The 23,862-nt window shown below is 41.4% G+C and overlaps 4 protein-coding genes across 6 annotated transcripts; 3 read left to right on the top strand and 1 right to left on the bottom strand.

The window, feature by feature from the left end:
• Positions 1-8,164: 8,164 nt before the first annotated feature.
• LOC104443430 lies at positions 8,165-10,144 on the top strand. The gene is made up of 3 exons (XM_010056810.3): positions 8,165-8,617; positions 9,241-9,369; positions 9,734-10,144. The coding sequence occupies exons 1-3, from the start codon at positions 8,267-8,269 to the stop codon at positions 9,905-9,907; spliced, it is 654 nt and encodes a 217-aa protein (XP_010055112.2). The 5' UTR covers positions 8,165-8,266; the 3' UTR covers positions 9,908-10,144.
• A 1,136-nt stretch (positions 10,145-11,280) lies between these two features.
• Positions 11,281-14,419, top strand: LOC104443431 (ATG8-interacting protein 2). Of its 3 annotated transcripts, none has more exons than XR_725185.3 (4): positions 11,281-11,459; positions 12,626-13,443; positions 13,839-13,934; positions 14,021-14,407. XR_725185.3 is itself a non-coding variant. In XM_010056812.3 (4 exons), exons 2-3 carry the CDS (start codon positions 12,637-12,639, stop codon positions 13,902-13,904), a joined length of 810 nt encoding a protein of 269 aa, XP_010055114.2. In that variant the 5' UTR covers positions 11,283-11,459; positions 12,626-12,636; the 3' UTR covers positions 13,905-13,934; positions 14,021-14,399. The 3 variants fall into 3 exon arrangements, 2 of the variants coding, with proteins under 2 accessions (XP_010055113.2, XP_010055114.2); XM_010056812.3 differs by having other exon boundaries at positions 11,283-11,459; positions 13,902-13,934; positions 14,021-14,399; XM_010056811.3 differs by lacking the exon at positions 13,839-13,934 and having other exon boundaries at positions 11,282-11,459; positions 14,021-14,419.
• A 3,517-nt stretch (positions 14,420-17,936) lies between these two features.
• On the top strand, positions 17,937-18,557 carry LOC104445894 (E3 ubiquitin-protein ligase Praja-1-like). Its single transcript, XM_010059827.2, has one exon. It carries the CDS (start codon positions 17,937-17,939, stop codon positions 18,555-18,557), a length of 621 nt encoding a protein of 206 aa, XP_010058129.2.
• A 486-nt stretch (positions 18,558-19,043) lies between these two features.
• On the bottom strand, positions 19,044-23,862 carry LOC104443432 (probable glycerol-3-phosphate acyltransferase 8). The gene is made up of 3 exons (XM_010056813.3): positions 23,459-23,862; positions 22,600-22,912; positions 19,044-20,248 (listed from the first exon to the last, which is right to left on the bottom strand). The coding sequence occupies exons 1-3, from the start codon at positions 23,773-23,775 to the stop codon at positions 19,367-19,369; spliced, it is 1,512 nt and encodes a 503-aa protein (XP_010055115.2). The 5' UTR covers positions 23,776-23,862; the 3' UTR covers positions 19,044-19,366.

The following is a 23,862-nucleotide window of genomic DNA, read 5'->3' as shown; positions in this document are numbered from 1 at the left end:
CAGAAATATGCTGCTCAACGATAAAGCGAAAGGTGCATCATGTCGAATTTGAATTTGAGTCCAAAAAGAAAAGAGATTTCCTATTTTAAATCCAAATTCTTGCTAATTTATAAGATGATTTTTTTTTTTTTTTTTTTTGTGTGAAGAGTATTAAAAAGTAGCTTCTTCTTGTGAATTGCATCCTTAATGTTTGGAGTTGTGAAAATCTTGTGTTAAGATTTTGTATAATTCCTTTGTGAGACCGAAAGATTATCTTGGGAAGAGCTCTAAGGCTAAATATTGTAGGAGGTATTGGATGTAATTAGGATTAAGAAACATTAAGGGCTTGTTTGGTAATCGGTCAAATAGTATATGATTCTATTATTTTGTTCTTTGGAATAAAAAAAGAACAAATATCAATTTGGTAACTTTTTTTGTTCTCAAGAAATAAAAAAAGTTACTTCTTTATTCCCGAAAACAACTCCAAAATCGAGTCTATTTTCTTTTCTTTTTTCCTTTTCTTCTTCTCCTTCATCCTTTGGCCAGCGACCTTGGTCCACCGAGCCACCACGAGGTTGGCTTCGCCATGGTTGAGTGACATAGCCCATGTGGTGGTTCAATGTGGGCGAGCCTTGTCGGCGAATGGATGAGACTTAGCCTCCCAGCCAAGGCAAGGTTGAGCTTCGTCTAGCCACCGGTGAGGCTTGCCCTTGCAGGACAACCATGAGGGCAACATCGCCCAACCATGGTGAGGCCGACCTCACGGTGGCCCGACGAGGCCGAGCTTGCCCAGCCACGGCTCGATCAAGCCTCACCTAGCTACCAAGGAGGCTCGGCCTTGCTGGGGGCCGGTGACGCTCCAACAAGGTTGCCGGCCAAAGGAATTGATTGGAGCGATGTATGTTCCATAATTGAAGAGGTACCTAATTTCTTTTAGTGTCCTAGATTTAGTTTTAAAATATAGAGTTCCAAATTTTTTTCAAATTGCCTTGGTGATAATGAGAGGAATCAAGCATGATGGTATGTATAGTTTGAATTGTGGCATATGCATTTCGGGCACATTAGTGAGAGAAGCTTGGAGGTTTCGAGTGAAAGGCATCTGCTGCATTGTAATGTAGCTGAGGAACTAAATGTATGTAGGTGTTGTAACTTAGATCGGTGTCGAAAAGTGCAATTCAGTATGAGTATTGGAGAGTTCATAGAGAATGCAAAGTTGATTCACTTGGATATTCACAGGTTATCGCGATTCCTTTGAGGAAAAACGTCAAATTTATGCTAACAATTACATATGGCTACTCAAGAAAGATTTGAGTGTTTGTGCCGAGGAGCAAGTTTGATACTATTGTTAGATTTATGCAGTTGAGAACTTTGATTATAAAAAAGATTGGTAAGATTATCAAGTATGTGCGGACTGACAATAGCAAGGAGTTCAGCTGAAAACTATTAAATGAATGTTGCATGAAGGAAGTCATAGGGAGACACCTTACTAATGCTAATGAACCACAATAGGTTGCAAAGTTGATGAGTAGAATGCTACTAAAGATAACTGAGAGTGCTAGTATGAACAAAATAAAGGAGTTAAGGAAGAGAATAAGAACACGAGATTTATAGTGGTTCGGCTTAATCCAAGCCTACGTCCACTCTCCCACGATAACAGCCTTCTTGGCTGGATTCCACTATGCAATCAACAAGAGATTACAACTTCGAGTGCAAACACTTAGTAGTAGATCACACTATCTCACTAAGTCACTCTCTTGGTATTTCTCTCACGATTACAAACGTTTAAGCTCTCAAGAGACAAGTATATGATCTAAAGTCGCTTAGACTTTGGAATTATAAATTCTACGCTCCGTCTCTTACTTGCTCATCGGTCCATGATCTCCTTAAATACTCCTCCACTTCCAAACTACCGTTGGACAAAGATCCCGGAGAATCGTCTTCCAATATACCCATTGGACAGCTCTGTATTTTAGAAGATTTGGTAGCCGTTGAGTGACAAAGGTAAAATCCCAAATTGATTCCGATCGCCCATACAAACGAAATCTTGGTTTCCATAAGTAAAGCTTCTTCGTATAGAAAGATCTTGTCTTCAATCAAATCAATCTTGATGTGGAATCCAAACCAGATCACTAGCCGTTGTATGATTGGGCTTGAGTTACGATTCATCGTAACTGGATGTAAAGTCTCGAGTCTTTAGACTTTACGATATGAGTCTTGAGACTTTACAATCTGGGTCAGTAGACTTTACAATATGAGTCTTGAGTCTCGACGGTCTTTCGAGACTTTGACACGATCTTCGCACTTTGACGCCTTCCTGGGTCGTCTTCGACTTTGCCAATATCCTTTACATGTTCTATTATCTGCATGGCCTATTACTCAACCATCAAACATGTTAGTAGCCTTTGATTTATTTTGTCATCTTCAAAACATCATAAGGGATTTCCGTAACAATAACCCATAAAACATTCTCTAGTGCTAGTATGGCTAGCGGATTCCTAGCGAATGTGCTTAGTATGATGAGCTACTTGGTGAATAGATCCCAATTGATTGCGATCGGATGTCGGGCTTCTGAAGAAATGTGGTCAAGTAATTATGTTAATTATTCTATTCTTAGAATATTTGGTTGCTCGTGTTATTGTTCGAATGAGTGATGATAAGCCTAATGAGAGGGCAATAAAGTACATGTTCTTAGGCTATGCATAAGGTGAGTGGGGCTATAGGTTATGATGCTCGAAATTAATTTCACCCATTGTTTGGAGAGAAGTTTTATTTGACGAGTTGATAACACTTCTAAATAGGAGTGGTTATGATAGTGTTTATTTGAAATTGAACAATGTTTAACTTAAGGTAAAGTTTCAATGAGAAACTCCTAAGGTAATGAATACCTGTAGAGAAATCGACATGAATGTTGATTATAACGAGGTGGAGCCTATAAAACCAATAATTGTTGTAATTGATGAGTATGACAATCTTGCTTGTTCGATCTTCTAACAGATTTTGATGCAACAATGGTTTGCTTTATCTATGGTAGAAAAGTTGCGTAGGAGAATCCTCGTGAAATAGTCAAAGTGTGTAGGTGGAGTTGATGTTCTGGTAGGGCTCACGACTATGCAAAGTTACATTGAGGTTAGACTTGAAAAATGTCTGTGACGGTTAAGCCTATGAGCGGTATTGGGAGAGTAGCAATGAAGTTTGGATTTTTTTAGTGAAACAACAGTGCCTTGGCTCCAGCATCGAGCCAATGTGGAAATTTTTAAAATATGTTTCGAATTTGAGCTTAAAAAAAATAAATTTTTTTAGCTCAAGTAGGTTTCCTATCTTGATTAGGCTTTCTAGTTGAATGATTTCTTGGCTAGAGAAGGTTTCCTAAAAAGAGGTTTCTTATTTTGGATCCAAATTCTTGGCATATATAAAAAAAATGGATGTTCTTTGTGAGGATCATCAAATACGAGCATTTGCCATGAACAATTTGTGTAATTCATTTTTGAGATTACGAGATTATCGAGTGAAATTTTAGAGCTAAACACCGTACAATTATCAAATATAATTCGAGCTGGATAACATTAAGAGTGTTTGAGTGATTCGAGTGTGGTTGTGATCTCTATTATATCGCTTGATTAATCACGTAAATCTAGCAGCCGATTTACTTTCTTGTTTGGTCTATTTTATTCCTCAATGCTTGCTTTTCACAATAAAACCAAGTAGGTACATGGATCCTGTGAACATAATCAATTAATTGAAAGAATCTTCACTGAATCATTTTTCTCACGGGCTATTCCATGGAACTATCGAACGTAAGGTGCTGACATCGTGGGATCATTAGAGGAGGGGGAGCACTGGGACTGACTAAGATTCGAAGCTCGAAAGTGAAATTTGTGGCCACGTCCCTAGGACTCCCCATCGACAATGGCATTATGCGGTGTCGTAATGGCAACGGCACACACCCACGCAGGTTTCTTGATTGATCAATGGCCGAATAATGCCAATGACCATAACAATAGCCAAAGAATTTAAAAATAACTGCGATTACCGCAATTGACGGGGAATCAGCGTGTTTTCAGATGAGATAGATGGACAGATGAGATGAATGGAAGCCAATCCCAGTAACAGTAACAATATCAACGAGCATATATTTAATTCGACCGGGACATTGGATCTGCAGACGTTGATGGATGAACAGATCGATTAGCTTCGCAAACCAAAGACATTTTCTTCAGGACCAGTTTTGATTGGCTCGGTGGGGTTCAATGTATCAATCTCAAAGTGCCCTTAGGACTGGTCTTTGTCGCGTTGAAGACCAATCGTGTGCGCACACGTCGCGGGTTGATCTTTTCTATGAGAACGAGTCCATCTCTTGATTCACTTGAAAAGGCAATTTCTTGAGACACGACCATTTGTCCATCGAAAAGAGTTTTCCTTTTTGGCTCCATCATTTTGATTGAAGGTCGCTCGAAGAAATGATGTCATTTGAATGCTAAGTTGGCGTTGCATCACACAGGATCTCTCCGATTTGAAGATTCTTTGATGTTCCGGCAGCCGAGGGAGGAAATTCTCAACCAAACATGCCAGGTATGCAGGGACAGAAATGATAAGGTGCTCGAACACGTGGGGCTGCATCGTCATCACATGTCCCAACGTCGATAGCAAAACCCCGCACGATTCCTTTCGTTCACGCGCACCAGAAAAATAGGCTGGAAATCCCCTCGAAAATACAAAAGGAAATACACAAAAGGGAACCAAAAAGAGAGTTGCCTCTTGGCCTCGAAGAGGGGCAAATAACCACAGGGACGAAGCAGCCCGGGACTGGAAGTCTGGCTCGGCCATGCCGGCAAGCAGTCAGGAACAGACACATAAAACAAAATGGAGCTGCCAATTCAGGCAGTGTATAGATTCGTTTGCAACATAGAAAATGTCTTATTAATAGGCGTTCGAGACATTAGTTGAGATCACCAAAAAAATAAATGACGCATGTCGACACAATTGGGGATCCGATGACACATTTCGGGAAAATCATTTACTTTGAGCAAAAATATTTGTGCTTTCAAATCATAATTGGCACGCTTTCAAAACTGCACCCGTCATCGTGTTAGATAAATTTGAATTTCCTCGTTAACCCAATTGATCATACTTTTCCAACGAGAAACTTCTCTTTTTACCAGCGAATTTCAGAAGGGTGTTCATTGCAAAAGCTACTTTGGAAAGTGGAATTGTAATTAGGCTTAGTTTGTTTCTCAAAAAAATAAATAATTTGGAAATCATTTTTCATAAAATGATCACTTAGATCGCTTGAAGATATTAATTATGGAGAATATTTCCATTATCAACAAAAGTTTATGTTAAATATTTTCGTTAATAATGAAAATAATTCTTATTTATAAGCGATACAAACAATTATTTAAAAAAATATATTTTTCAAATCATATATTTTTTGTGAAGATCTATTTTTTTAATAGAAAATGAATATAATTGCTTATGTCGTTTGAAAAAATCAATGAAAAATATTTTCATTAGCAATAATAATTTATAATTAAAAATTCTCAATATATTTGTGGATTGTGAAAATATTTTCAGTCCATTCATTTTTTGTGAACGATTCCATTGATTTTTTAATAAAATATTTTATGAATTATTCATATTGCTGAACACAATCGAAGCCTTGCACTTGCGGAGTATCTACACTCGGCCGTGTAGTAGACACTTTTTTGGTGCCACCTGGGAGGTATGTGTTTGCATGGACCGGTGCTGTTCGTGGGAGAGATAGACATTTGTACAAATCGAATTGCCGGTACCGTTCCTCCGTTGGATTCGATCAAGACTACTCTACCTAATGTAACCAATCCCAAAAAACATCCCTCGATTTTTTACTTTATTCTGTTGGAGCAAGCTGATCCTTCTGTCTACATCAGAAGAAAATAGAGCTCAACCGGAAATGGTCTTATCACGACAGCCATCGGACAAAGCCGGCAGCTTCCATAGGCTTTCCTGGTCCAACATCCTCAACCAATGATTCCCGTCGAGTCCGAGCAAGGACGAGACGACGTGAGGGCGAGGTTGTCTCGATGATAAGCACCGGTGATGTTGCCGTCCCCTCCCGCAAGGTATATTCTCACCTTTTTAACTTCTTTCGGTCCCCCACGAGATATGGTAATTACCAGGTAAATTCTCATGTAAAACATGAAATGCGAGTAGTTGTGAATTGCATTTGGCCGTGGAACGGTCAACGCCACGAGAAGAATATGATAATCAAAGAAGTGGGGCCACAGGCTTGATGAAAAAAGGGGCGCAATGCAATGCACTTGGAGAGCAGCCTTCGAATTTGTTTTTTTCCCTTGTGAATCTGGGGAAGAACGTCTGCCAAAGACAATTTGATTTTGACCGCCGTGGGGCGCGCCTATCTTCGAATAATTATTCTTTTGAAGAAAAAAAAAAGGTTCATGTATTCTGCTTCAGGGAGAAGAAACCCATCTCCTCATCAGACAAATATCATTTTACAAATAAGCAAATGCCGGGAGAGCTAAAACTCATATGGTCCATATTTTCGCTTACGTAAACTCAGTTTATATTGAAAATGGACGTGAGCAGCTGAAAAAAAATTCGGATAATTGGAGAGTGCCGTCCGTGAATACAACCTTCTATTAAAAAAAAAAAGGTACGTGAAATGATACGTGGAAAAAAACAGTAAGGGCCGGAGCTGTTGCTGCCGTCAGCCATTGGAAAAAGGAGCGCCAGACGTACTGTTTATCTAATTGCGTCGCCCACATGCTTGTCACGATTCTCGTTTTTTTTTTCCTTTCATTCCAACATCCCGCAAATGTGCATCTTACGTTAGGTACGCACTCGGGAACTTGTGTCGGGATACAATGGCTCAGGACCTGGCCAGCATCGTGTGGAATTGGGTTTACATGGGTCCGTCGATCGGTGCCTTTAATTGTGTGATGCGCGGACTTTGTAAGGTCTATGTTCAGAAGCGGACCGGCTCGGCCTGTGTTGGACTGTTTCCACGAGTTCCCTGTTTGAAAAAAATTAGAACTGGCGATAACCAGTGTGGTTCTTAGTTTATTGCGATGAAGTGGACTGGTCTGACCGATCGAAATGGTGGAACGGGTTGAACTCTATCTGTTTCTGGCGTTACATTTTGTCGGCATGAAATTAATCATGGACATTCTTGCTATTAATTTGGATAGACAAACGGGCAGGGGAGGCAATGGCTAATATACATGCGATGCACTACGCCGCCATGATGAACAAGATGGTTCATTAGAGAGATCATCGGCGACACTTATTGCATATTGGGACCATGCCGAGAGACTGAGCATGAACCATGCTCAAGCTAGGGAGAAATATCGTGCAGAGCCGATGGCTTGTCAAAAAGTCAATTTTGATGATTGTTAGATGTCTTGAGATGGAAAGTACTCCATGTTGGCGTGGTCAAAGCCATTGAGATGTGAATTGGGGCGTAATACGACAATCCTTGGTATGGCTGCAAGAGAATGATGTTTATGAAAAAGGAATCTTGTAAATTAGCAAAACTTAATTTATCGAGTGCAAGAGATGTTTGGTGACAAAGAAAGCTTGAAAGGTGCAGATGGTCAGAATCCACTAATGTCTCTTTCGTGCTTGGTGAAGTTGGACTTAGAATATCATAGTCCAGACTTGCAAGAATCATGTTCTCACTGGAACGTGTGGCATTAGAAGAATTACACGTCAAGAAACGAAAAAGAAAAAATATCTAGCTGGTTTCTTGGTTGATTCTGGAATTGGCCAATTCTGGAAGGGGGAGGTGAGGGGTTCAAATCCCCACCTCCTCGATCCGACGCGTAAGTTTCGGCGTGGGTTGCTAGGCCAATTCAGTGGTCAATAGGAGGACTGACCAAAAAAAAAAAAAAAAAATCTAGGCTAATTCCATAAAGGATCGGTTCTCGATTCCACAAACGGGATGGTGACCCTAATGGTCCATACGAGTACTTTCTCAAGAGAAAAGTGCGTTAACAAAATGGTTTGGTGGTATGTATTGGGCCTCATCTTATCATCATCAATAAATCACGACCCGAATCACCATATCCTGTTCGGGCCTTGGACGAATGGGCTCGAAGCCCGATGACAGCTTCCATTTCTTGGGCCCAGGAGAGAACAAACGGGCCGGGCTCTGCCGAATTACCAGAATCCGTCGTCTTCTCCTTCGCCAGCTGCGCTGCAAATCGTCTCCTCCATTCGCTTTTCCTCTCAAGCTTTCGCTGATCAACACCTTCTAATTCCGTCCATTCTCGACTCTCTCCGTTCGCGAACAATGGCGAACCGAACCGCTCCCCTTCCACTTCCACGTCCCCTCTTCATCTTCCTCCTCCTCCTCTTCCTCATCTCTTCCCGGAGCCCGGAGTTTCTCCGCCCCGCCGGTGCCGCGCACCGGCGGATCCACATCGACGACGACCTGGACGACGTGGTCGACGATGAGGAGGACGAGGCCTGGAGGCGGTGGGGCCAGAAGTCGACGTCTCCTCCGGAGGACGACGAAGGGTTCGACCCCCCTCCGGATCTGTCGAGCATGGATTTGGGCGAGTTCCAGGAGAAGATGATGAGGCGACACTCCGGGCCCACCTTCGGGTTCGTGAAGCTCCGGTTGGGCGTTCCTCGGACTCGGGTAATCGCAAGTTGCAATTTTTGAGTTCCTGATTCTCTTGGAGCTTGTAAATCGATTGCCGTATGGCTTGAGCTGCTTTGCACGTAGTTAGCTTCTTGATATTTCAAGGTGAAGTTTAGTTAAGGTTTCAGTTCAATCATGAGCGACATTGATTACACATTTGGAATAGCTTTGATACGCTAATTCAGTTGGACGATTCATTTCTTCAGCTGAACTACAGCTAGACTTTGTGATCCAGGTGATATTCGGGCGTCTCCGACGATAAAGAATGATCTTTAGTTCCAGATATGGGCTATATGTTATTACTGAATTGGGTTTTGTTTCTACTAAAAGGACATTGCGCATGGGGATTATTATGTTTTAGCGTTTTGTCCTTTTCCTTGTGGCTAGAGCATTCCACATGCCTTGTTGAAGAAGTAATTTGCAGCTTTGGTTAAACGCGGTTGTTTTGTATTGCAAGCGATTGGCAACGTGTTCACTTGCGAGTAATTGAGCTGATTTGCCACTTCGTTGCACTTGCAGTAATTGAAATATCATTGTGCTTTGGAAACATCCTCGCAAATTAGAGACAACTAGTCGGAATCTCAGTGAATTTTAAAAGTCCTTTTTCCGTCTCTTTCCAGGATATGGTGTCTGAGATCGCTATGAAGTGGACCCAAGTATTAAAGACAGGAGCTGTCGAGGTGAAGTTTATGGGCATCGATCTTAACACAATCATGTTCACCATGGTCAAAGGCCAAGACACACTAGAGGTACCTCTCTCTTTTTCAGCTAATAAATCCGGTTTCACCACACCAAAGAGGCTGGCCATTAATTTGATAACTGAGAGGTGGCGATTTGGTCTCATGTCAATTTGTTTCTAAAGTGAATTTAAGTAGATAGCTCATACTCCTGGCATGATGTATATTGAGTTATTATGTTAGGTAAAACATTATGTCAAGCCTCAGGTCACACAACAAACTTTTAGGAAAAAAAGCTCCACATCCCCATCCTATCTTATCACGCATTCACTGCTCTGCACTGTACTCGCTCGATTCGTGAGCATAGGTGGACTGCTTGATTACTCCTTGCCTTTTCGTGTCAGAGTGGTTAATTATATTTCCGCTCTTGTTGCAGTTGAAGGAGTTTTTGCTGGACCAACCAGAAGCATATGAGATAAAGATTGGAGATCAAGCATTCCGGCGACCCGGAGATCCACCGCTGGAAGAAGTTCTCGAGACGCTCCACAAAGAGAAGAAACCCAATAGAATCCCCGGAGAAAATGACGGGCGGTCGAAAGAAGAATTGTAGATGATAGAAATCACCTCTGATGCTTCTAACGGATGAACAGTAAAAATGCTCTGTGCTTATCAAGGACCAGAAAAGGAAACAAAGCGAATAGAAAGGAAGATAAACCAGCTTTTGACTTGCTGTATTGGCAGTTTATTCTTGTTGATTGAGGCATCCTTTGTGGTCCCTTCGATTCTTTGCACAAATTATTTGTCCATATTCCCTCGCCAGCAATCAATTCTTAATGTTCCTCTTGTCTGTTGGGGCGTTGTAGAATCATTATCTCTCGATTTCGTCATCGGTTTGTTAGTGTTGCAGAGAATTTCCATTTTTAAAAGAAATGTTTCCAGCTGAAACAGGAAACTTCACGCGTAACGACTGATGAGATCAAGCATAGCAGTCTCAGCTCCAATACTGCAATTTCGATTTCTAATGGCCCTGTACTCTTTAACTCTCTTTATTATCCCATTGTGTTTCCTGTCTAATTGTCCCGTCCATATTGCGTTGACGAATTTCCAGACGAAGATGCGTGTCTTACTCCATTGTTGCAAAATATTTATCTTGATATCTTCAGAGGTCAAGATTTCATCGGCGCCTAAAGTCGGATCGAGTCAACTTAACTAATGTCCTCGGAGAAATGGTCATGACTAAAAGGTTATAAAAAAAGGCTGATGAGAGATGATCCATCAGGGCTCAACTGTTCATGTTCCCACTACAGAATACCGATTTTATGGGGACAAAAAGGATAAAAAGATGGAAACCAAAAGGAAAAAAAAAAAAAAAAACACGCGAGGTGCACTCTCTTTGTCATGAAAACATCATTATTCCTTGGAGATAAAGACATCGATGATTCAATTTTTATTTTTATTTAAAGAATTTTAGGTTCAAAGAGGAGAGCGGGCTGCCCCAATGTCTTCAAAGTTGGCCAAGGCCGAATCTAGCCGGGGTCGCATGACGACTCCGGTTCCGACGATGATTATGATCCCCCAAGCATTTTAATTTTATAATTCCATAAACAATTTTATATATTTGGAAGCTCGAAAACCGAGCCGGACCATTCTGGGTATGGGATTTCGAGCCAAGTGTCTGAGCTTTTTGGATTGGTTATCTTTGCCGGAGGCTTGGGGGGGAATGCAACCGGATCAGCTCTATTCGGAACCGGGTCGGTTCCAAAGAGTTATTGAGTGTAGGACATTCTTTCCTCTCCGAGGACGCAAGCACGACCGGCTCGTACTAATCCCCAAGTACATTGGCGTGACGTCCACGTTGACCTGCCACGCCCGGTCACCTCCACCCCGTTCGCTAGCGACCTGAGCCCCGCTGCCTCGACCGGACCTCCCGGTTCCCCGTTCCCCGTGTCCCGCTCTCGATAAAGCCAAGCATAAAATCTCCTCGCCCGTCTCCCTCCGTCGTCTTCCGTTCCTCCTCCTCGTGCTTCTTCTTCTTCTTACAGTTGATTCCTCGTCGTCATCAAGTCGTCCAAGAAAAATTCTGAAGCTTCGATAGGAAAAAGGGTTTCTCCCCTTCTCTCCGACGCTTCTCGGGCAGCGGATTCGTGTCCGATCGGTCTCCTGTAAGATCCTTAGCCGTCCAACTTTGAGATTGCTTCGCGGTTTCGTTTCTGCTCTTGCTACGGATGACGTGACAGTCTCTTCTTTTACAAGTTCGTTTTTTTTTCTTTTTGGGTTTGGGCTTGGTCTTGACGTGAGCGAGTCAGTTCGGAGTGATTATGGTTTTTCTGGTAGACTCGTGGGCACGTTGATTGCTCTGTCTGATTCTCTCGTGTTGTTGTTTTTGACAATTTCTTCTAATTGCGTGCGACGTGAAAAGGGTTAAGTTTCTTGCTCTGGTCTACGATTGGAATGATCTTGACTTTGCTTCGTTATGGTTATTTTGAGAGAATTGTGAACTTTTGCCTCGTGGGTAGTTTCAAACACTCGTGTAGAAAGCAAGTTGCTTACGCGAAAATACTGATGTTTTTGGGATACGATGAGTAACCAGACGATCATCGTGTAATTTGATTTGATTCCGCTTCTGTGGTTCTTGTAATTGAGGTACCAAACATTGAAATTTGTTTTTCTGAACTTCCTGATAAATTAGAGATATTGCTGAGATCTTTTTGCCCCATTTTTGGGCTTAGGAGCGATCTTTGTTCTGTAGTTGGGAGCGCTCTTTCTGCTAATTGGAGTCGACCTCTTTTTGGATATTGGAACTTTTATTGACTGGAATTATGTCATAATTCCAATTCGACAATTGTTTCTATGGAATCATATGCTGGCACATCCTCGCTTCTGCTTTCAGTTGATTTCATCTATCTTTGCAGTACTAGATTTCTCTTGCGGTAATTTTTTAACATTGAACACAGATTAGATCGAGTTGATGTTTCAACCCGATGTTATTGATGATGGCTTGGTCATCCAGCTCAGCTTCTGCATACCATGCATAAGAGCTTTTTCTCTGTCGCATGCAGTTTGTTCTATTTATGATTCTGAATGTTAGGTCCAGAGGCTTTAGCGAGCCTGAGGTCTTGTAAGAAGATAGCTGAAATATCTGCAGAAGACTTAATCTTAAGATCTTAAGCAGAGTTTGGCTGTAGAAGTAGGATTGGTTTTTGCCTGTATGAGTTCACTATTAAAGTTCTCTGGCATAGATTGGTACCCATTGTGCAGCTGTAAGACTCCAAATCACTCATTGTTTTTCATTCTTTTTGACCTTTGTACTTGGTTAATGATGTACAAGGTTGCCTTACAATGGCGGACTGTAAGGAGAGCGGACATGATTGGGAAGTCGTATCACTTACTGCTTCAACATATGCAGCTTCTCCGGGTCCCAAAGTTGTCAAGCTGGCTGATGATGACAAAAGTACTGTCCCCAGTGAGGATGAACCAGAAACCTCTAATGCTTTGTTCATGTCTCGTCACTTTGTTTTTCTTCCCAATCGAGAAGACAATTCTTCCCCAGAAATTTCAACTCTTAATATCACTGAAAAACAAAAAGGCGAAGATGGTTTTGGTCAACTGGATGCAGAAGTAAGTCGATATAGGGTAAAGGATGAAACTGAGTGGGCTTTCAAGGATAAGACTCTGTCAGATGGATTTCCAGGAATGCAATTCCTTTCGGAGAAGGATAACATACTTCCCATTCATAATACAGAATTTGGAGAAGGCAAAACTGTACAAGATTTTGGTTTGGTGGACAAAGAGCAGAGCTTATATGATCCTACCTTTAGCTCTTTGCATGGAGATACAGCTCCTGGGAAGGATACAATCACTTCTGACATGGTTGAAACTTCTGAAGACCACTCAGATTCCTCATCACAGACATTACATTTGTCGAAAGCAATAGAAGATGATGATTTACGTGGGTCTAACCTTCCTTGCGGTGCTTGGTGGAAGAGAAGGGCTGCTTCTTTGTTTGCCCAAGCCAAAGAGGCAAATGCCTTCTGGTCTGTCTTCATTGCTGCAGCCGTGATGGGTTTTGTAATTCTGGGTCACAGGTGGCAGCATGAGAGATGGCAAGCTTTGCAACTTAAATGGCACGTGAGCATCAGCAATGAGGTATTTCATTCTGCCATTGTGTATGATTAGACACTCACTTGAATACACAAACTGTGTGTGCGTGTGCGTGTGCATGTGTATTGGTGTGCGTGCAATTCTATGTATCTAATAATCTATGAGATCACTTTTTTCCCCTTTGACACATTCTCAACTATATGTACTTAGTTGTATGGCTTTAAAAGTTCTATAGGAAACATTACATCATTCATGCTGGAAGGAGATTCGCATCTTCATTGTTTTGCTAGATTAGGATAATGCAAAGTAGGAAAAGTAACCTGGCAAAGGTTAGATATTTTCTATATTAATCTTCCGATCCAAAGAGGACTATTCAAGTTCTTTCATTATATCAATGTGGCGGTTGCATTAAATACTGCTTTTATTGTTTTGATTCTTAGAATACAAATGAAGCTCAAGTCTTTCTGTTAACACTCTGATCATTGTTACTTTCTGCTCTCTAGTGACGGTGTCGATGTTTCAGAATGATGATGACGGTATGTTTTGACACTTTCATGCCATTTACTGTAAAGTTGCTGCATTTTGTTGCTCACCTATAGTTAATTTCTGTTCACTTTGGCAGAAAAAGAGTAGGATATTTGGCCCTGTATCTCAGATTAAAGTTGGTCATCGGTGAAGACGGACATGGTGGCAGCTCCAGCTCCGTTAGAGCTGGGAGAGAGAGAGCGAGGGAGTTGACTGTAGAATCTGTCCAGTGTGGTTCGAGCGTTACTACTGTGTAAGTATATCTGTGATGAAGCAATCTACTTGTATTATAAAAGTTTGGTAATTTAAGACTTGTAGTGCTACTGTTTTTACTCCGTTGTGCGTCGAAGGCCGATGACGTCTTACGCTCTACCCACCTCAAGGTAGACGCAGCGGGAAGGGCGTTTTCTCATGTTTTCTATTCAAGAACCAATAGTTGCTGTAATAATTTAAATTAAATGGCTTTCACTGTTTGAGTGTTGGATTTGTGGTTAAAGTAGGCTATGACAATTTTGACGTTTAGGCAAGTCAAGTGGCTATGGATTCGGTGATCTTGCAATGCATTGTGTTGATCGAAATATATGAAAACCCATATGTGGTTGTCGTTGGGTCGAAACATCTGAAGCCATATGATAATTAAGAAAATAAAAGCACGTTTGGTGACGTTCTTCTTTTTTTTTTTTTAACCTGTTCCAAAGAATAGAAATAGAATAAAATACCATTTGTGTAGATTTTCGTTTTCGATAATAAATTTGAAATAAAACAAAAAACAAAAAAATTACTTATTTGTTCTAGGAACAACTCAAGTATCAAGCCCAAATTAGATATACATACATATATTTCATCTCTTTTCTTCTCTTCTTTTTCTTTTCTTTCCTTTTCTCTTCATCCTTTTCTTCCTCCAGCTGGTCTCGGTGGTGGCTGGCAATTTGCTAGATGAGGCTTAATGACCTCGTTGGTGGTTGGGTGAGCTCCTCACCAAATTTAGGTGAGATTGCCTCACCCAATCACCAAGACTCACCAAGCCACCATCTCTCATCTTGTCGTTGATTGTCGATTGTCATGGCCAAGGCCGACGACCAACTAGAGAAAGAAAAAGAAAAGGAGAAAAAATAAAAAAATGTAATAAATTTTTTAAAAAAGTCATAAAAATAATTGGAAGTAGTATCAAACGTATTTTTATTTTTGGAATAAAAATTTTGTATAGTTATCAAACACGCTTTTTTATTTAGAAATTTATCCATGAAATAAAAATAGAAAAAAATAATTCTAAACAAAAATTATTCCTAGGAACAAAAATATCATTATGTGCACCCTATGTTTCCAGTAAGTACTTCGTTTCTTTTTCCTTTTCTTCAGGCCAATTAACATTGGTAGAGTCTAAAGAGAAGATGCCAATTTTGGTGGGGGAAATTTAGTTTTTGACTGCCTTAAGTAGCTTACAATTGGACGTTTGCCCTCACTCTTGGCATAAGTACATTTAAATTAAGGAAAATTTCAAATAAGGACTTAAATTATTATTATTTTTTAAATAATGGCCTAAAGCCTAACATTATTTTGAATAAGGACATAAAGTTTTCATATTAGTCTCAAAGAAGGACATGAACTCAACTGTGAAGTGCAATTTTATCTTTTAAAATTTTAAAATTTTTCCTTTTTTCATTTTAATAAAAACTTAAAAACTAATAAAGAAAATAGAAAAAAAAAAGAAAACATAGCCAATATGGTGCCCCCATTGCTAGTGGGGTGGTGATAAAGGCTAGTCCTTAGGCGAGGTCGGTGACTCTCATCTACCAAAGGCAGAGTCGGAAGTGAGAGAGGGCGGGGACTCTTTTCTAGATTTGGGTGGGGGTCGCTCACCCTCACGCAAACCTAATGACCCTCATCCGAGCGCCCTTAGACCTCGAGTGACCCTCGCCTAGATATGCGAGAGGGTCGCCGCCACCCTCTCCCGCTTCTAGGCCCTCGTTTTGGTCGACAAGGGTTGCCGCCTCTCGATGAGGTGCCAATGACCCCTCCTACTTATGTTTTTTTCTTTTTCCTTTTAATTAATTTTTTTTTTTTAAAATTTTAATCTAATTTAATATAAATTTAACTCCAACCTTTGGACTAAAATATCCTTGATCGGCTGTAATATTTTTCTGGATGGTGAGGCTAAGTCCTTATTTAAAACAATCATAATCATGTTGAGCCTTTTTTGGGATTAGTATTGTCATTTTAGATCTTTATATGAAAAAATGAGACAATTTCAGGCTTTCATTTGAAATTTTCTTTTAAAATTACTAAAATTTATTATAAAAGTGCAATCAAATTTTAAAATTTATGAAATTAGTGTAATCAAGTTATTTCGTTAACTCCATTCAATTTGGTTAAAAAAGTAATAATGTGATTTTTTTATATTCTCTCTTATGCGGAGTTAACTTAATTAAAGCATTAAACATGATACTGAAATAATATTTTTTGGTTCAAATCTTAATTAAATTAAATTAATTTTTTTAATAAAATACATACAAAAACATGGCCGTGGCTCGTGGGCCGCCCCACCACAGCCGGAAAGAAGGGGCATAGGCGAGGGCACGTGGGTTTCTCTTCTTTATGTTTCCTTCTTTGAGAAAATCAATCTTATTCAACTAAATATTTGAGTTTTTTTTGTTGGTCGAAACTAAATATTTGAGGTGAAAATCAAAATCAAAACGCGTAATTTTATTATCATACTTAATACTTAACTAACTTTAGTGCCAAGTATTATAGAAAAAAATTCACCTTATTGTTAGTCAAATTGAACGAAATTAACAGAAAAACTTAGATTGCATCAATTTCACAACTTTAAGAATATAATTGTACTTTTGAAAGTTTTGACAATTTTGGGGGAGGTCTTACTTTTTGACTGCTTTAAGTAAGCTTACTGGTGGACGTTTGAACTCACTTTTCTTTTGTTTTTAGGGTCAGAGTACTTGTTCTTTTAGGATAAGTGCACTCGAAATATCAAAACTTATCACAAAAGTAGGATTAAGTTCTAAAATTTTGAAATTAATGCAATTAAGTTTCATTCTTTATTCTATTAGTTTCATCCAATTTGATTAAGGAATAATTGTGACGTAATTTTTTTTAATTATTTTCCCTCTCTTACATGGAATATCATTTTGGTCCAAATCTTAATTTTTTTTTAAATTTGAATCTCAATTTTTTAAATTAAAAATATTTTAAAAGATACTATGCAAAAAAAATGGCTGTGGGCCGCCCGCCAAAGGCCCAATGGGGTTTCGGTTTTTTTTTTTTTTTTTTGGGGGGTTGGGGGGTGGGGGAGGTTGGGGGTCGGGCGTTGGGCTGGGGGTGGGAGATAGGCGAGGGCACGTGATTCTTTGTCTTTCGTCTCTTTTTTTTTTCTTTTTTTTTAATATTAATATTCTTTAACTAAAAATTTGAGTTGAAAAATCAGTAGTTAGGTCAGAGGGACGTGGTTTTGGTATCATGCTTATTACTTAACCAACTTAAACGCCAAGTATTAGACAAAAAAGTCATCTTAACAATTTTTGTTAATCAAATTAGACGAAATTAATCGAAGAACTTGATTGAATCAATTTTATAAGTTTTGCGTTATAAATTTTACTTTTGAAAGTTTTATAATTTAGTTATACATTTTAGGATTTCAGGGCACTTATCTTTTTTCTTTTCTTTCTTTAATTGATGTATAAGAGTGCTAGGTATGGACTTCTGCATCTCTCTCTTCGTATATTTCCTGTTTCGATCTCACATAGTATCTGGAAACTTTCCTTACTCCACACGTTTCAATTGAGAAATGATTGCGTCGAGCCTGATTACTGCTAAAAGATATCCTATAATAGGATTCGACTTTCCTAATATAACTACACTATCTAAAATCTACGAAGTCACCGCTATATAAGCAAGCCCATACTCAATTTCAAGAAAAATAAGGAACAAGAACTCGCACCAGATACCAGAAACTACCAAGTAATCTCTCTGACATTCTCCTTCCATTCCCAAAAGAAGCCATGGAAGGTGATGAGTTGCCTGAGCCTGTTTGCGAGACGTTTCAAATTCAAGACTTCTATCAACCCAGAATGGTGTCGGAGGGATTTCGCTTCTATCACTTGGAAGTGGAAGTTGAGTTCGTGTACTTGCTGCCCGACCTTGCGTCTCGGTTTGCCGCTCAGGGCATCATCCATACTTCCAAGCGGGAGAAAAGGGCGTTCCTTATCGATGCAGGTGCTTTGCTGCACGATCCTAGGGCAAAGCACGTCGTACGGGACGTACTCGGTGAGATGGGAGTATCTTCCGATGGAGATCACGAGTTCATGGTGGAAAAGATACTGAGCCATGCGATAGCTATGGCGAGCGACGAACGGAACAGGGACTTGAAGGTTCTCCCGATGGGCGTCTCTATTTCGTGCGTGGATCCGCACAACGACGAGGAGTGGTGGTCGATGGTGGAGGGATTGGAGAAGGTGGTGATCTCAGGGAAGCCGACGGATTGTGCGATTTGCACGGGGGAGATTGGCGTAGGTTCGAAAGGAGCTCGCATGCCTTGTTCCCATGTCTACCACGGAGATTGCATTGTCGACTGGCTCGAGGACAGCACAGAATGTCCCTCATGTATGGCCAAGTTGCCTTAATAATGTGTCGTCATGAAAAGCCCCGAACTCAGCCGTGCGCAGCCCTAGTGCTCGGAGAAGATGTTTTGCTGAATCGTGGTTTAAGGAGTTAGTTGCTCAAATCGTTGAATTTTTTCCTTTCCCGTTGTTTCTCCTTCTTTTCCATGGCAACACTTTGGAATCCAATGTTTCTTGAACTGAATTGTTACTGATTAGACGTGTTTTTTGCAAGAAAGTTGTATTTCTTATACATAGCTAGATGAGCCCTCCGGATTAATTTTATCTTTCTGAGAGCACAGTTTTAAGTGAAGGAAAACAGGTGATGTGAATGAACAACTCGAAGGCACTTAACAAAGGATTTTTATTAGGATATCTACCATTGGAAAATAACAGATAAAAGGAGCTCATGTTAACGTTTTTTAGGGAGTGTCGTGTCCCTTTTTTATTAAGCATACTTCAATGTTTAATTTAACTATGGAAGCAATATAAATAATAGAAAATGCTAAATAAAAAACCCCAACTTTGTTTTTCCAGAAATTATTTTGTATCCCCTACTTTTAAGATTAGAGTACAAATGGGAAATAACAAACCGAATCATTGTTACTGCGGAAAATAACCCAACTTAAAAGCTACCGTCGTTGATCAATAATCAATCAAAATACCGACCCTAATACAATCGAGACTGAATCAACCCCACAATAACTCAGTCTCCTCGAAGGTCCATAAATTGATCTGACGCATGCATTTTTTTTTTTTTCACAGAAATCACACCTCTGAATATAATTCTACCCCACGATCGGTGACCATGTGAAATTCTCAGAGTGACAGAATCACCCTTTCTTGGCATTGTACATGGACTCGACCTTCCCATCGTTCCCGCCCAACAGCATGTACTTGTCCTTCCTCGTCAAATTGGTGCACTCGAACCCCAGCACATCGCCCAACACCTTCTGCACATAATTCGCCACCTCGATCGCCGACTTCCCGCCCGCCTTACATGTCATCTCCTCCGGCAACCGGTCGAGGAACGTGGCTTCGTACATCGGCCTTGGGTTCATGAAGAAGAAGTACGGGTCCCAGAACTTCACCCCACGCACGGTGGTTCCGTTAAACATGTTCTGCTTGCAGTTGACCGCGACGGGGACGATCCTGTCGCTCATCTCCGCGAACAGCGCGCTGAACCGGAGCAGGAAGGGCTCGCGGCACGTGGTGCCCTCGGGGCAGACCACGAGGTCGCCATTCTGGAGGAGTTTGGAGAGCATGGCCGCGTCGGCAGCGCGGTCGCGGGTCAGGGCGACGGCGGGGATCGGGGACAGGAAGCGGGAGAGCTTGCTGACGCTGTAGGTGACGCACGAGACTTTGCGCCCGAGCGCGATGGAGATGATGATGGGATCGAGGGCAGTGCGGTGGTTGCAGACGTAGAGGTTTCCGGGGGTCCCGCGGGAAGGCGGGGGAGGGAGTTTGCCGCGGATCACGAGCTTGATGCCGAGCATCCCGTAGGTGTAGCGGACGATGCGCTCGGGGAGCGGGAGGTTGAAGTAGACGCGGATGATGGAGAGGATGAACCCCAAGGGTAGCCAGAGGTAGGTGAAGATGGCGTTGAGTGGATCCGGGCGCTGGACAAGGCGGCCGTCGTGGAAGATGATCCGGCTCTTCAGGCGTTCAGGCGGGACGAGGGCTGCTGATTTGCTGCGGTGCACCATGTAACCTTCCTGATGGTTGGGATTTGCGTGATTGAGAGTTAGTAGCCTATACATTGACAACTGATGTGGATGTGTGCAGTGCAATTCTCGCTCCTATCTATTTTGGCGGTGAGTCATAATTAGCTGTCGTTCTGACAGCAATCAGATTGCAGAATTTTCCTCCTTCACTCTTAGACCTTGTGCAATGAATGCTGAGCATGAATCCTCGCTAGCAGCTGAATGCTACAGCGTGAAATCTTTGGACAGTTGAAAGATAATCTGGTCTTATTAATGAGCGACTTGTACCAAACAAGCAAAAGTTGCTTCTTATTAATGACCCGACATGCCATGTATAGCCATCAGACCCGTGCTTACTGTATATACGAGGAAAGACTTGTGAAATAGATTGCAGGAAATAATCATTCTTGAACTGTACTCTCTCATCACGAGAATAATTGATTTTTGTTAACACCGAAAGTAATTATATATAATAATTCAACTGCAGTGGAATAATAAAAGGAAAGTTTTAAAAAAGAAATGAACAGACAAGATCAAAGTTCAGATACATGTCACTCATGGAGAGTGCCATATGTTGATTGCCCATTAAAGTTACTTGGGAGGACCACTTTACATTTACCTAATTCATATAGCCATTTAAGGCACTTGAGAGGACCACTTTTTACATTTATCTAATCCATAAAGATTTATTGTAACTATCACAGATTCATACATAAGACATATTTGATTTTATAAGAATGATTATAAGCCCTAAGAAATTATGCTTTTCTTTTTTGTGCAAGCACATCCACAATTTGCTTCTTATTAACTTATGAACTTAAAGAACAAGACATATTTAATTATGGGATGCTCATGTTGTTACTTCTCTCTAATTTATGCTTAAATATTTATCACTACTGGTTTTACAATTTCTTAAATTGAACAACTCATTATAATGATAAGCAGTTTAATAATGGGACCTCATGTATCCCCTTGTGTATCATTCTTTTTGCCAGATTTTGCAATTTTCTTAGAGGAAGCAAGTAAAAACAAAATATGAAATGGTCTAGATAAAAGGAGAAAAGGCAAAGTTAGGTGTCAGTAGAAGAAGAGGGCCACATGTCAACTTCATACAGGCTCCCTCTCCATGCACCAAATGTCAGTATTTTCACCTATACATACCGGGATCATCTTTTAATAGATCATACCATGTACGGTTCAACCCCCAGGTAAGTGTGACCACCTTTCTTCCACCATAAAATATGACAGCTCAGAGAGCCTGTCGTATCTTTACGGTACACTGTATTTATTTCTCACTTGTTTGTGGGACCCACAAATATGTAAGAGAATTTATGATTATATTAGGAATTTTATAGATAGTATCATTAACGAATACCCAGAACTTTTAACAACATCGAATTTTCTAAATGTTGCGTACAGTCAGTGTACTAAATTCCTTACTTAATTATCCATTCCTAGTTAAACCCCCCACCTGACGATATTGCAAGAGATATAGATATATACGAATTTATTATATCAGTCAAAACAGGACCCAAAAGAAATGAGGAAGTAGATAAGCCCGAAACCAAGAACAGCTGCACCCTGCGCAGGCATTAAATATCAGTAAGCTGGACCGCCTAAAGTTTATTGGTTGGCCGTTGAGGATGGTTAAGACGGGTGGGTCCGTTTTGGGATGAACAGGAAATTTATATCTCCTGCGGCCCCGCAAATTCCCCCTGTAGCTTAGACTTCGAAGGCCCCAAAATCTCCATTATCTTATCTTTTAGGTCAAACACTCTGACGCTCAACAACGCCAGCGACCGTGTCTATAAGCTACGTATATTTTTAATGGTGTTGGTGGGATGTTGTCGACAATAGGATAAACTTATTCGCTCGTTTAGTTCACCTCCTTCCGTAAGTTACGACCGAAATCGTGCTCGATCCCACGGTCTCGCACGCCAGTGTCAGCACCAAGATAAGGGCTTCAAGAATTTCTCATCAGCCCCGGGGACCCCAAAACCGATTTTGCCAACCCCGTGATAATTGAAGTCCTACAGATGTTGTGCGTAACCCTAATGTTGACTGAGCCCTTAAAACAACCTGATCTCTCCCAGTTTAGTCATACCTTTCAGCTATCTAGCTAACTACGACTGATGAAGACCTTATTGGGGTTTTGCAAGAAGATACACATCGTTGATTTCTACTTAGATCAGGTGGGAATCCGCAAGAACATCCTTTTCCACTTGAACTCGATAGGAACAGTTCAATTGATAGCAAATTAACATGCAATCATTTCCTCGCGTATAACTGGCTGGCAAAGAAGTTAATCCATTCCTTCATTCTTTAATAAGGACGGTGAGTTAAGGGATAGCAGAACTACTGACCTTGCAGAGCGACATGAAATCGTGGTCGGTCTCGCGGTCCCCGAGCCCAACGTCCGGCGCCACATCTCCAAACTCCTTGAGAATGGCCAGCCTCTTCAGATCCCCCACCAACACTCCAGGCTTCTTCACGAATCCGGTAGCCTTCTTCGTCCTCGGGTCCACCTCGATCTCAGTACCTAAGACCTTCTCTCCCCCCAGATAATCCCTCACGAACGTCTCGACCATGACGGTCGGATTGGCAGTCACCACCACCTTCCTCTTGCACTTGTCGAACACTTCGAAGCTGTCCGCCCGCACATCGGATGCATAAAACCTGATGACAGATCAAATCCGCAACATAAAATATATTCATATTGTCATATACTTGCAGCAGCCTCTTGCACATCAGCACCATAAAACATTCTAATTATCTCTAACACCAACAACTACACAGGTCGACCGTAATCAGCTACTCACTGCAATCTTATACGATAAAATTACGGTAACCTCACACCGCAGAGAAAATTGAGCTTCAAATGAAGCTGTTTTGGCCGTCTGATCACACATCAACGGCATAAAACTCGGTAACAGTTTGCACAAGTCGCTCACAAGCAGCTTGGGGTTCCAATTTCACGAAAAGGGTCATACAAATTGACTACGAATTCGCAGTAAAATTCGGGATTCAGAGCAGCTTGAGCTTGAAATACAAGCGTCATAGCTGTCTAAACCTAATAAAAATCATACGGTTCCTTTGTAATCTACTTCTTACTTTCGTTCCGGATCAACGAAGCGCCAAAGACCACACCAAATCGATCGTCACGATCATCAGCAGACGCTAGATTAAGCAAAAAAGAGGCGGTTAGCTCCCGTTTCGAATTACCTCGGCAGCACGGCGCGGGAAGCGAGCTCGATGTCGCGGACCTTGAGGCCGGAGAAGGAGATGAAGATGAGGATCTGGATGCCGACGGCCTCGGAGACGAAGAAGTAGGTGAGGATGACGAGCGGGAGGGAGAGGAGGAGGGCGAGGCCCCGGAGGAGGCTCCCGGCCTCGATCGCCACCAGCATGTAGTACGGGAAGGCGCTGGACGACGCGAGGAGGGTGCCGTCGAGGTCGGCGGCGATGGAGTCGTAGCCGGCGGCGCCCCGGCGGCACTCGCCGATCGGCGGGAACTTCCGCTGCTTCTCCGGCGGCGACATCTTTGAGCCTCGACGAGCCTTCGAGCTTCACCGGCTTCTCTGCTTCCTCTCTGCTTCCGATCGGAGCTTTCTCATGCAACGGAGGAG

The sequence above is a fragment of the Eucalyptus grandis genome, chromosome 1, assembly GCF_016545825.1.
Source record: "Eucalyptus grandis isolate ANBG69807.140 chromosome 1, ASM1654582v1, whole genome shotgun sequence".
Classification (NCBI taxonomy): domain Eukaryota; kingdom Viridiplantae; phylum Streptophyta; class Magnoliopsida; order Myrtales; family Myrtaceae; genus Eucalyptus; species Eucalyptus grandis.
This window is presented reverse-complemented; position numbering and strand designations above follow the sequence as displayed.